The following is a 13,901-nucleotide window of genomic DNA, read 5'->3' on the forward strand; positions in this document are numbered from 1 at the left end:
CATGTTTTTTCATCCATTCATCCATTGATAGGGACTTGGGTTATTCTCACCTTTGGGCTATTGTGAATAATGCTGCTATGAACACTGGTATATAAATATCTGAGTCCCTGCTTTCAACTCTTTTAGGTACATATCCAGAAGTGGAATTACTGGATCATATGATAAATCTATGTTTGGTTTTTTGAGGAACAACTATACTGTTTTGCACAAGGGCATAATTGTATAATCCATTAGCAATGCAGGTTCCAAGTACTCCACACCCTCCCTAACACTTCTTGTATTCCGTTTCTTTTGATAATAACCATCCTAATAGGTGTGAAGTGTTTTCTCATTGAGGCTTTTATTTGCAATTCCCTAACGATTAGTGATGTTGATAAGGCATCATTTTATTCATTTGTTGCCTCTTCATTGTCCTGCTCCCCCACCCCCAAGTTTATTGCTTACAAACTGCTGTTTGGGGGACATCTCCCCCCTGCTCCAGCAGAAGCAAGCAAAGCCTTCCCCCAACCTCTAAGCTTCAGATAAGCCCTTGGTTGCCCAGGTAATTACTCACTGATATGGAGATGAACTACCTTTCTCCACCCCTTAAGAATGCCTGTTGATATGCAGATGTGCTAAAGCCAGGCAAGAGATTCTGGAATATTGCAATTTTAACCACAGGAGGAAAGTATACTTGTGCCTTTTCTGCCTCATGGACAAACTACATAAATTAATAGAATATTGTGGCCTGATCACTGTAGTTTATGGACTTTATAATTGATAAAATTTGCTATTTCAATAACTAAATTAGATGTGCTGTTGATAATTAGTGCCAGGCCTGTAGTAGGTGCTCAAGAAATTCTTGCTGATAAGTAAGTGAATGATCCTGAAAGTGATAACTAATTGGTAACTTAAAAAATACAGACTGTATCTGAGGGACATGGTGTCCTTAGGAGGAAAGTATAAACACCAAGATTAGTGTTATGAAAGTAATTCACAGGTCTGTTTTCTTCAAATAATCAATTTAGAAATTAAATCTGTAGCCATGCAGTTTCTTCTCTGAAAGTCAGTCACCTGCAGAAGCCCAGAGAAGCCTGACTCCTAGTTGGTTCATTCTATCAGGCATTAGGAAAGTGCTTTCCTACATTCTTCAGCTCAAACTGCCATAGGTGTGGTCCTGCTTGCTTTACAGCAGGGGCTGCTTCCTGCTGTACCTGTTCTGCAAAGTGTGCAACTGTTAGCAGAATGAGAGAAAAGTACCCTCATTTAAATTGTGCTCTAGTGTTTAAACAGTGAGAACATGCTTTATGCCAACCACAATTTCAACTAGTCTTGCTAGACAGAGGTAGAATGAAATACTAATCTCTTTTGAAAAGGTGGGCAAGATGACAGTCTACTTTTGGCATGTCTCAGCGTTATTCCTAAATAAACTGAAGAGGAACCCAAAGAAGTGACCTTAAAGGAAAGAAAATCCCTCCACCCAGCTCCAGTGACTGGAGCTATTCAGAATATCTGGAGCTTCCTGGACTAAAAGGGCAGTAATGGCCATATTGGAGGTATGGAGCATGGAGCACACCTACAAGTAGGAGTCTTTGGCTCAAAAGAGTCAGAACACTCTGGACTAGCAAGTGGAGGAAGGAGTGTGAGGAGCAATTTCATGAAGCTCCTTGGGGAATTACTTGAGAGCAGTATTGATTCTCTGGCCTGCTTTCTAACAGACAGACATCTGGGGAGAAGCAGCTGTAAGTCATTAACCTTATAGGAAAGTATTTTTTTTCTATTTTTCAAGGTGTAATTCTTGAAGCTTCTGCATCCGAATTAGGGTGCTGTTAAAAATGCAAATTCCTAAACCTCCTCTCAGCCCTGCCAGAATCTCTGATGGTGTTAATTTTTTTAGGGAGAAAAAACACCTCTCTCAAAAACCACCTTGAGTTTCTTTGGCTAGAATTAAGTTGCACACTCATGTCTCATAGAATTATAAGCCAGGACACTAAGACAGGGTGATTAATCCAATCACTGGGCTGGAGAGACTTCCCCTTCCATGAGCCCATGGTCTCAAGGGTGTAATTCTGCCAGCATGAAGAAGAAATGGGACCAACTGGGTGGGTAAAATGGTGTTTGCTATCACATCTTGGTAGCTGATGAGGGATAATAACTCACATGAAGTCTAGGCTTCTTTAGCCATCATTTCCTGACATCTACTCATGTTCCCTAGATCACATACCCAAAAATTTCCTCCCTGGTTGCTGCTTTGGTCAAGCCTCACTGAGACAGTAACACTGGTACAGAGTTTAAGGAGTTGAGTAGTGAGCCATGGGGCTATGTGGGAGAGAGGATCCCAGACAAAAGGTGGCAAGTGTAGAGGCCCTGTGGTAGGAATGTGCGTGGTCCAAAAACAAGAAGGTCAGTGGCGCTGGAGAGAAGTGAACCAAGGGAAGATTAGGAGGTGATGAGGTGTAAAGTATAATGCAATAGAGTGGAAGCAGATTGCCTGGGGCCTTTGAAGGGACTTTGGTTTTGCTCTGAGGGAGATGGGAGGGATTGGAAGATTGGCAACAGAGGAGCGATGTGATACACCTTAGGAATATAGGAATATTTTTTCTATCTGTAGAGGACATAGGAATATTCTATCACTGCTTTGAGAATAGAGTGTAGGGAAACTAGATAGGAGGCTATCACAGTGGTTCAAGTGAGACATGATCAGGGCTTGGACCAGGGTAACAGAGATGAATGAGGGAGAGAATTGAAGTGTATGCGTTTTGAAGTTTCTAGCCTGAGGGACTGGAAAGATGAAGTGGCAGTTAACTGATCTGGAGAATATTGTGGGTGAAGAGAAAATCAAGTGTTGATTTTGAACATGCTAATTTTGACATGCCAATTAGACATCCACATGGAGCTGCCGAGTAGTGACGGGATGAGCCAGAGGTGTGTGACAGCTGTCAGCATATGGATGACGATTAAAGTAACTGGACTGGATGAAATCACCAGGGAGAGATAGATGAGGTCCAGAATCTAAGCCCTAGGGTTGTCTTCTGCATTGTCTTTCAAATGTCTTGAATTCTATGTAAGTTATCCAACTTGTAGTTTTCTAGGACACTGATTACAGGTGTTAGGTAGGAAAACAGTTAACCCTTAATTATTCATTGATAATAATGTGGTACAAAGGAAATAATTTTTCAAAGTGATCTGGAAGACTGTGCACATCCAGATGTCCATAAAGTACATATAGACTTTGACTTATTAAATCCAGAAAACTCAGTGACTACCTATCTAACTACCCATTTAACCCATCACAGCCTGGGGCCCAAGCACTAGAGACAGTCAGAGAAGGAAAACTAGAGCCAGAGGTGAAATGACATTTCCCAGTGGACCTGACTCTGACTGTTCCACTGAGAACACGAGAGTCAAGCACAGCTTGACGTTCAAGAGCAGACGTCAAGTAGACTTGCGTTCTCACCCCATCTGGACCACTTACCAGCTGTTTGACTAGTAGGAAAATTGCTTAACTTCTTTGAGTTTGTGCATCCTTTTCTAATAAATGGCAAGAACAGAATCTATTTCCTATAAAAACTGAATCAGGTAGTGGTTATAAAGCATTTAGCACAATGTTTGCTATTTTTGTTTCTAATGTTTTTCTCAATAGTCTCAATTCCATCAGAAGTCCAGGCTGTTATAATACTATTCCTTTGGAGCCTAATTTACTAAATTGAAAGTCCGCTAAAACAGACTGTTATTTATAACCTATAAAATGCCCTCACCTAAGGCTTCCTTCTTTGGTAGGGTTGGTACAGTTGTTGATTTGCATTTACCTCTGATACCACTAGGGGGCACCTCAGGAAATTAATTTTGGAGCCTACTGTAAAACTTGGGCACCATGAAGAGTTGATGCACTTCCAAACGTGACTTACACTTTGGGAGTAGCCTGTGCTCACTGCACTTAGCGCACAGCATCTTTGGCCTCAAACATGTTTGAATTGGTTGAGGCAGAATTCCACAACAGGTGTGCATTCCTAAGGCACTGGGTCACACACTTAGGTAAAGTTACATTCTTGAAGGACAGCTCTGAATTCTAAGCTTTCTACCCCCACTGTGGTCATATATAGCCCTGCAAATGTCAAGCTATTAAATCAGCCTACCTACAACCATGTACTAATTCATTTCCATAAGTACTTGCAGGGAGACCAGCATAAAAACATCTCTGTTCTGGTAGCAGTGCTTTGGAATTAATTTGCTTACCTTTTGTGCCAGTGGATTTTCATGCAGAGTGAACAGCTAACACATGATTTAGCCAGAATTCAAACCCAAAGAGTGTGACTTCAGAGCCCCTTCTCCTGCACACTATATCATATTGCCTATACTGACACATAGCATCAAATTAATACCAGAGGCTGGTGATAAATAACAGGAGTGGCCATTGTCAAGCAATTTACAACCTGGATTAAATATGGTAATCATGTGAATTATATATTCTGTATTAAAAGTACACAAATCATCCAGATTATTAATATGGATACTGAGTCATGTGTAAATATGTACATGTGTATGTATAGAAGTATATGCATAAGTATATACATTTCTTATCTGAATATAAAGATATTCGATATAATGTTACTGAATGTTACTATGTGCCAAGCACATAATATAATATGAAAGGAAACACCCTGGTCAAGTATTGTAGGCAGATGTAATACAAGGTTTTGTCTACCATCTCAGAGAAGGCTTCTTGGAGAAAATTAAGGTCTTAGCTGATTTGGGGACAGTGGATACTGTATCAACATTTGGCCCCAGCAAAAAGGTATGTAGCCTAGTGCTTGGAACAAAGTATATTGAATGAAAGAGTGAGGGAATAAATGAATGCTGGTTACTTCATGAATGGGAAGGACAGAAATTAGAAACAGGGGAGGTCAGAAAAGGGGATTGGTGCGAGGACGGGAGTGACTACAACGAGGCAAGTATTTTCCTCCATGGGACTTTTTTAGCAGGGGGCTGGCTGGGAGCTGACTGGCGAAGGACGTTTTGACTCCACGATCAAGTCCTCTTTCCTGACGTTTAAAACCAGTCCAAGAAATACAGATGTCTTGGTTGAGGTTTTTTTTTTTTTTAAGTCCTTTTCCTCACTGTTCTGTCTATGTGAGTGAAAGACTGCCCTTTAATGATTCTTATTTCATAATGGAAATGCGTTCATCTTTATGAGCAATGTAATCCACTATCACTGAAAATGTATACGCTTTTTACCCATATTACTTACCCCTTTAGTTACTTCCCAAATGTCTTTTTTTGCTTTTTTCTTTCCTTAGCATTTTCCATCAGGATTCTGGTTCTTATATCATGCTAATGCCTTCCCTGGGCTGAACTGTGCAACATGCTTAGCGCATCGGGTACCCTGCCAACTTTCCAGGGAATGGAGCCATGGACTTACCTCCTAAGTGATACTGACAGCTAAACTCATTTTTTTTTGTATCTTAGAAAATCAAAGTTGTAGTTTATTTTAGACACATCAGCAAAGTTTAATTATCACAGTAAAATCATACTGAAAGTTCAATTAAAAAACTGGTATTCAGGAAAACTTTCAAGAATTCCTCCTTACAGCATATAATCAAAGTGGTATGCTTTAGAGTAACATATATCCAAGGACCATATGCATAAACTTAATTTAATTAATTCTCCATAATGAAAAATAATAACTATATTGTTTGCGCCTGAAGACCTGATATGAGCTGAAGCAGGGAAAGCTTTTGTTAGTTTTATGTTAGAATGTTAGCTAAAATTTTCACTGTGTTGCACTTCCTTGAAGTCCAGTTGCTACTTTTAAAGGAATGTATGTCAATTACTCTTTTTAAACTTTTTTCCTTTCCTTTGAAAGCTACATAGTTTTCCCTCTCTCTTTTGCCTAAACGGAAATGGCCCCAAGATGCATCCCATTCCGTGAACTTCAGGTTGCAGATTTTACATAACTCAAATAACAGAGCTATGAAACCCCACTCTTTCGTTTGGATTCTATGAACCACTGAGACTTTTGGAGTGTAAGTGATGTCAGAACAATGCCCTAAAGGTGTAGGGTCAGGGGCAGAACTCTGCCCTGGGATACACAACCCATCAAGCAACAGAAGCCGTGCCCTCAGAATCCAGGGCTGACTGCCACCCTCATTGTTTTAATTACAGAGCTATAGCATGTGGGTAAGAAACTTGGATTTGACAACAGCAGAAGAAGAAGATACTGTATGCCTTCAATCAGCTTTGTAGTAAGAGATCCTTAAAGGGAAAATTATGTGAAAGAAAGAAGGAAGAAAACAAACTAGCAAGATCCCTATTTCAATATAATTTGGAGAAAATGACTAATTTGGGTTGGTTATGTTGCCAGAACAGATGACTCAAGGCTTTCAAACAAGAAATGGAAATCAGGAGGATGCCTGAAGCCTGAAAGAACAAATTGTGAAGATGTGATTGACTGTAAGGCTTCAAAATCAACTGTAACGATGAGCTTTGGATCACTGCCCAGAACAGATCTTAATGGTGATGTTCATTTAGGTCCTGACTGTTGAAACAAAATAAAATGTAGTAATTGTGCTCTGTTAGCTACATAAACGTGTTAATGCTTTCCAATTTCCCCAACTGGGGATCTGGTGTCAGTTTCCATGTCGCTCCTATTTCATGCTTCCACGGGGAGTATGATTACTGCTCTGGACACTTGTTGAATGCCAGGTTTTTGACAAAGCAGTGGATCCAGTGGAAGCATCCTTCTCATGCTGCATGCAAGTGTGCTGCAGGTGGCCTTGAAAATGCCTTTTCGACTTGGAAATCATTTCTTTAATTGGCCTTTTCAGGCTCGGATGACATGCATCTTGATCCTGGCATTCAGTGCGGTGGTTGCTGGCCTTACATTGTGAATCTCAGCAGTTTGGGCCCCAAAGCACTTCATCTTTGACAACCAGGGAAAGCCTCAGTTTCCATGGGCAGCAGATATGTACGTTGATCTCTTCCTCTCTTAGGCAGGAAGATAATTTATTCACGGTTTCCTTACACTCATTTTCTCAGAAACTCATCAGTTGAGTTTTATGACAACCTTTCTGGTAGACAACAGGGTCTGACTGCCTCAGGTCAGTTGTGAAGCAGCCACGTTTCCCTTTCTCCTTGGGAGCCACAAAAAAAGAAAAGATTCCATGTTGTTGCTCCTAACACCGAAACCTCGCTGACTGGCATAGCAACTTTGGAAATTTCCCGGCCTGCCTGTAGAAACCGTCCAATGCCGTGGTGCAAATGACTTCCAAACGCACATTTTCTACATACTAAATTAGAAAAATATCAGCAAAACCAACAAGAGGGTGACTCAGAAGGAAAAAAAGGATGGGCAGTCAGGACACGTGATTTTTCCACTCCCTTTTGGTTTCTTTACCTGAGTCAGATTTTGAGAATGTTAAGTCCTCTCCTGTCTATCCACTATTTACCACAAAGTCTTCATATTTCAGGAGTTGATTTAAAGCCAGTAACTTTTTTTCAGCCATCCAAATCGACTAAAGATGTTGTCAGGTACAAGATGTTTAATTAAGGATCTGTATGGTCTCTATGGGCGTCTAAACTTTGGATCTTACACAAGGTGACCTAAAATCAGACCCCACTAATGAGACACAGCAGGAAGCCACCTCCAAGGGTTTGACTTGCTGTAAATGAGCCACCAAGACAGGACACAAACTGCAATTCAAAAGAAATGCCACATTTTCTTGCTTCATATAATCAGCATCTTTTCATTGGTTGATCTCTGAACCTGGAGCCACCCAATATGTTAAATAGCTCCACACTTTAAAACTGGAGATGGGGAAATGGGGAGTAAAATCATTTTGTGGGGTTTGGCACAAATCTGTACTTCACATAAGCTTGTGTGATCTGTGTCTTTGAGAAGAACACGTGCAAAGCAGTTTTGATCTTCATTTTACAGACTTACATAAGTAAAACAAGGCCTGTTTTGATTATGCAATTAAAAACAAATGTGATCCACTATTGTAGGACTCTGTCGACTTACATTCCTGAACAACAACTCTCATTACCATATGAACCATCACTACTGGCTTTGGAGACCTGGAAACCCGTTGTCATTTGCTTAGGAGCTTTTCCATATTCCATCTGAGGAATGGGATTCTCTTATAGAAAATCATCCTAATGGGATAGGGTTTTAATGTGTGATGGGCTCCTGAAAAGAAATAATCTAAAACCATTTAAAATGGGTCTCACAATCTCCTTGTAAATATTCACTTAATATTAAACAACTATCTTCATTATGATTATGATTTGAAAATCATAATTTAAGACTTTTTCAGAAATGAAGATGTTGAAGGCTTTTTGTATTAGAATGCTTTTAGCTGTAGGTTAATAGCAGACATAGGTGAAAGCAGTTCAAATAGCAAAGATTTATTTTTAACTTCACATAACCAGAAATGTGGAGGGAGGGTGCCAGATTGGTCAGTTCAGCAGCCCAGCAGTGTCACTGAGATCCAGATCCTTTCCATCTTTGAGTTTACCTCCCTCAGCTTGTGGGCAATATCTCACCTGGCTGCAGACCCAGACGTATCAGGCAACTAGGACAACATCTAGCAAAGAAGAGGGTCTTTTCTTCCCATGTGCCTCTTTTCCTTAGGCTGGAGATCTCAGGCTTACAGTATACATCCCTCCTTCTAGCTGGTCTCATAGGCTAGGTTTGAGTCACATGTCCAAGCATGTGACAAGATTCATGGGCAAGGGCAGGGAACCACCATGATTGGCTTGAAGAATTGGCTTGCTTTATCCCTTGGACTGGAGAAGGGCTTCGTTCCCTGAGCACAAGGGATGGTGAATGCCTGCATGCCAAGGAACAAGGAGAGGTGGGGAAGAGGGGGGATATGCTTGGTCAGCAACAAACGGGGCTCCCCACTGATTTTTTTTAGATAATAACAGTTTTTATTTTAATATTTAGTATTAATATTTCAGTGTTTTATTATATTACTGAAATGAGCAGAGTCTTTCTCCCACACTGACAGAATTATCCTGGTGTGCCTCTTGAGGATAAAAGTTATCCTAGGGGAAAAAAAGCTTGCCCTAGGGCCTACATTTTTTACCGTCATTCTGATCCAACTAGAAAATATTAAATCAACAACCAAAAGCTTTCACGAAAAATGATCATTCAAGATCTATCAGTTATATAGGGTTTCACATTACTTTAAAACAGAAGTGAATGGAAATGGAAATAGAAACCTAATTTAGAATTGCCATTTCTGCTTCCTCCTAAAATGAAAAAAATGACATTTTTACAACAGAAATAACTTCACTTTTCAAAAAAAGTGTTTATAAAAATAGTTTCATTTCAAGAAAAATTGCAGTACAGGATAGCCCAGTGGTCAAGGACATGGACTGTGAGGACAAGGAAACTTGATTTGAGTCTCTGCAGCCTATTTGGCAATGATGTGAGAATAGACCTCATGTGCAAAATGAAGAAAATAATCATACCTACTACAGGTTTATGGGAGATCTTGCATTGATTTTTGTGTCTCTTCCAGAGTTCTCCAACTGGCTTGATTGGGTCAAAACTTAAAACCAAAGTGCATAGCTTTCCTGTCTTTTCAGGGAAAAGAACTGCCATTTGAATCTCACTTCCCATTCACCCACGGAGTAGAATGAATGTATCAACTTGCTCTTGAGAAGTAAGCAAGATAAAGCATGTTGATACTAGTGTCACAAATCTCTTAGCCTCCCTTGTTATTGTCCTGATAAGCTACATGCTCTGTATTTCAGACCAAAACTACATAAAGGCAGAAAAATCTGGCAGAATGAACAATGCATGTGGGTATAAACATTAGTGCTTTATCAGGAAAAACAGAAGCATCTCCTTCATAAAACATTGTAATCGCTTTTTGTCTTTCAGAATCTGTGTATCATACTTTACATTAAGGAAACTTTCAGTAATTATCTTATCAAGTCACAAATTATCTAATCAAGCTCATGAGCTTGAGCCCTTGCCTACATTCTCTTGCTCAGATTTTGAGTGTGATCCTTGTGACTGGCCCAAGTGCCCATTTTAACTGACAAAGAGACTCTTCACCTGATAGGGCATGGCATGGAGGTACTGAAGCAGCCACTTTGGCTGTAGGAGCCAGGAAACTTACTTTCCAATCCAAAACTCTAGGTTATAAGCAATAAACCCAACTCAAACTTATTCAAGCAAAAAAAAAAAAGGGGGAGTGTATTATAAATGTTACTGTAGGTCTCAAAGAATCAAAAGCAAAGATAAACACCAATATTCAAGAAGGGTAGAGACATAACTAAGCTTAAAGAATTCCTAGCAGCAGGGTCGTGCTCACAGGACCAGAGCTTCTCCATCTTGCTTCTGTGTTTCCCCAAATGGTACCTTCCTTCTTTATCACAGCATATTCATGCTTCCCATATGTCAGAAAACATGACTGCAATTCATTTCCTAGCTTTATGTTTTAGAGTTTCAACCACATAGACTGAGACTCACCTTTTCAGTTCCAATTCCAAAATTCTAGGGAAAAACTCTTCTAGGTCTCCTTTGGATCAGACTACCCAGGGTAAAAGGACAGAATACCATTTGGATCCATGAACTACCCAGTCAACCACTCCCTAGAAACAGTGTCAAATTATACTAATGTACTGGTTTCAGTGGTTTAAAAAATTTGGATGAAGCACATCTCAGCAGAAGAGGTGCTGGCCTGACTATTCCGTAGATGTCCACTATTACATGGATATACTGTGAAAGAATGCCAGGAAGGAAATAGTTCTTGCTTCCCATTTGCCAGCACAGGCTGCCTATGATCCTTGAGAATTTCCCTTTTAAGCTATTTATTCACTCTTAGGAAGTTCGGGATGGTGGTATGGCTGAAGTTGGAAGGTGGGGTGGTTGTGATTGCATGTAAAAGAAACCGAGCAGAGAGAAGGGAAGGAGGGCGCAACCAGGAAGCATCACCAACATGAAGCAGAGGGCTCTGGACCTCCCAGCTACGTTCAGATTAAATCCTTATGGTTCTCCCAGCTGTCTCTCTTCCCTCCTGACTTACACCTCTTTTTAATATTTTCTTTTTTAAAATGAAATCCTTCTGTGCTACTTGTAAAACTTCTGTCTTCTTCCAGAGAAGAAGTGCTGTAACTTTAGGCAAAAGTTTGAAGTAAAACAGAGTTTTTCTCTTTAAAAAAGTGCTTTCTAATGACCTCTTGTTCTTCTTAGAATAACAAATCTAAGGGTCGAAGTAGACCAACCTTGAGGACCATCAAGTCTTATCCATTGCTGTGTACATCCCATCTCTGGCATCCATGATAAGAGGCCATCCATACTGCTTGACCACATAACATAAAGGGGAATTCACCACTTTTCAGAAGAACCCATTCTATCTCTAGATAGTTCTGACTACTATGTATGTCATCTTGTATTAAGTTCCTACTGGGGCAAAAATGGAGCTTGTTACTTCTGCCTATTGTTCCTAGTTTGACAGCCTGAAAATAAACACAGACATCTAATCTCTTTCCTACATGCTCACTTCTATATGACAAGCCCTACATCACGTTTCTCCCTATGATCTTTCTTCTCCAGGCTGAGCACCTGTTCTTCCTATAACTGTTCTCTGTTGTAAAGAATTTCAAGTACCTCTGTTAACTAGGACACTCTTGTCTAGAAGGTTTACTTGCCTAAATGTTCTTCTTCTTCACCTCCCCACCCACATGACCAGGCATGCTCTTCCATATGTGGCAAAATCAGCACAGAAAGATCAGGACTAAAAACACCTTTCATTACAAATATAAAATCTCTTTTCAGGAAAATCACATTTATCTTTTGGGAAGACCAGACCTAGGTTTAGTTACTCTCAGGCTAAAATTATAGAATATTAATTTATAATGAAATTTAAATGACAAAGAATGTTAGTATTTGAATTTTACAAGTGAATTTCAGTCATCAGTAGTTGAAACTGGAATGGAAAGGAGGTGGGGAGAATTCAGTCCCATGGTTCTTCAAATCACATGTCTTCCTTATTTCCTATTCATAATGTTAGAGCTCTCCACTAAGTCAGAAATAGTGGGCAGAGTCAGCCCATATCAGGGGATCATTTGCTTCCTTTCTTCCTCTTCATGAAATCCATAGGCTTGACAAACATTTGTGTCCTGGTTGCATATACACAAACAACACACACAAAAAAGACTCTGGGGTAAGCATGCTAATGCACACCTAGCCCTCAAGGAGCTAGCAATTAGAAACCGTAAGACCTTTGCTTCCATCACTGAAGGATGCTGTGTAAGCCAGTGAATCCAAGAAAAGAAAAAGGTCACCACGTTGGATTGGGTGGCCCAGGGATTAGTCTGAATAAACTCTTTTAACTTTCTTGTTCCAGAAACACAGTCAGAAGCAGAACCCAATGTAAAGGAGTTAGAGTGACATTTAAGGGGCTAATCAGAGAGGTTCCAGCTCCATATTAAATGGACATCCTAAAATGGGGACACAGTGAGTCCTACCTTAATCTGTAGTCACTTACTAATTCATCAGAAAAACTGATTATCTCAGAAAATAATGCTGAATATTTTCTTCTATTTTTGAACTTTCAGGTTTAATGTGAGAGTATGGCATATGTGTATAAGGATTCCAGGGCAGACAAATTTGAGATTTTGAATCTTAAAACCTAATAAGTGATGATAGTTTATAAATCTTATCATAAGTATATGGCACCCATTGTCGTTTGTTTTTCTAAAAATGTCTGAACACATGACAAGTTCCTCAATAATAGCTGGCAACAATAGCTGTCCTAGGCCCTGTGAGATTTCATATCAGCAAGGGAGTTTAATTTTTCTTCTGTCAGCAATATGTCCCTGACCTTCATCTCCATCAAAGAAGTTAAAAAATGATGACTAATTCAGAACAGCACCAGAGCCCAAGTTCTGTATCCACACAGCTTGTTATTTCTGTTGTGTTGGTAAAGCTAAAATTGAGGATTTCAGCACCTTGTTGGCCTCAGAAAGCTTGAGTCTAGCGGGCTCCACTGGAACCCTGATCTCATTTGGTTATAAGGGAGGAAATGAAAGACTGTATAGACAGCTTAAAGCTAACCTAACACACAACTGAGAAAATAAAGAAGATCGCTTACAGTGAGGAACCTCAGCTTCATCTTAAAGGTACAGCTCATGGTTGTATGTAGCAACTTACCCAAGAGATTCCAGTCTCAGCATCATGTATTCTTCTGAATATCATACTGTTAACAAAGGTAGAGTTCACAATCTCTCCATTTTAAAATTAGAACAAAGGAAGACTCCATGATTGGTGTGCTACAGTGAACAATTGGGAATATTTTAAGATTAATTGCCTTATCCATAAGCAAAGGCAAAATTAGCTGTTATTTCCTTACCTATGAATTCCCTTACCTATATAAAACCTTTTATTTCTCCAATAGGTTGTTTGGTTTTTACAAAGGAATTCTGCCACCCATCTTGGCTGAAACACCAAAAAGGGCAGTGAAGGTAAGCAGTGTATGCCTTCCCACCAAGTGATGATAGACTGCAGTAACAGCTGCAGCATAAAACCATCCCACAGCACCCATGCAACACGAGTGTGAGTTACACATAAGATACTAAACAGTTTAATGCAGAAAGTATAGCATAATTTTTATTGTAATTAGACTTTGTCAGTTTCTCAAACAATGGTTTGTCTTTTTTCTTTTTTCAGATAAAGTCACTCCCCTCTAATGGGGAAATTATACAAAAAGTAGAGTGGTGAATTAAATTCATGTAACAAAACCATAGCAGTCACAAAATAGTTTGGACTTTTTTTTCAAGGAAATGCATTAATTTTCCTTTGGTACAATAATTATTAAAGAAAAGAAGGAGAGGAGAATAGAGAGGTAGAAGTTCCTTTCTCCCCAAATCATTCCCATTTTATGAACAGAGCAAATGAATACACTCTA

At 39.7% G+C, this 13,901-nt stretch overlaps 1 protein-coding gene across 3 annotated transcripts in view; it reads left to right on the top strand.

The window, feature by feature from the left end:
- SLC25A21 (solute carrier family 25 member 21) overlaps window positions 1-13,901 on the top strand; it is a 459,850-nt gene that overhangs the window by 396,158 nt on the left and 49,791 nt on the right. For all 3 annotated transcript variants that reach the window (XM_073211337.1, XM_073211336.1, XM_037025530.2), the window contains one exon: window positions 13,392-13,458. In XM_073211337.1, coding sequence (XP_073067438.1) covers window positions 13,392-13,458 — 67 coding nt within the window. The remainder of the gene's footprint in view (window positions 1-13,391; window positions 13,459-13,901) is intronic.

The sequence above is a fragment of the Manis javanica genome, chromosome 8, assembly GCF_040802235.1.
Source record: "Manis javanica isolate MJ-LG chromosome 8, MJ_LKY, whole genome shotgun sequence".
Taxonomy (NCBI): domain Eukaryota; kingdom Metazoa; phylum Chordata; class Mammalia; order Pholidota; family Manidae; genus Manis; species Manis javanica.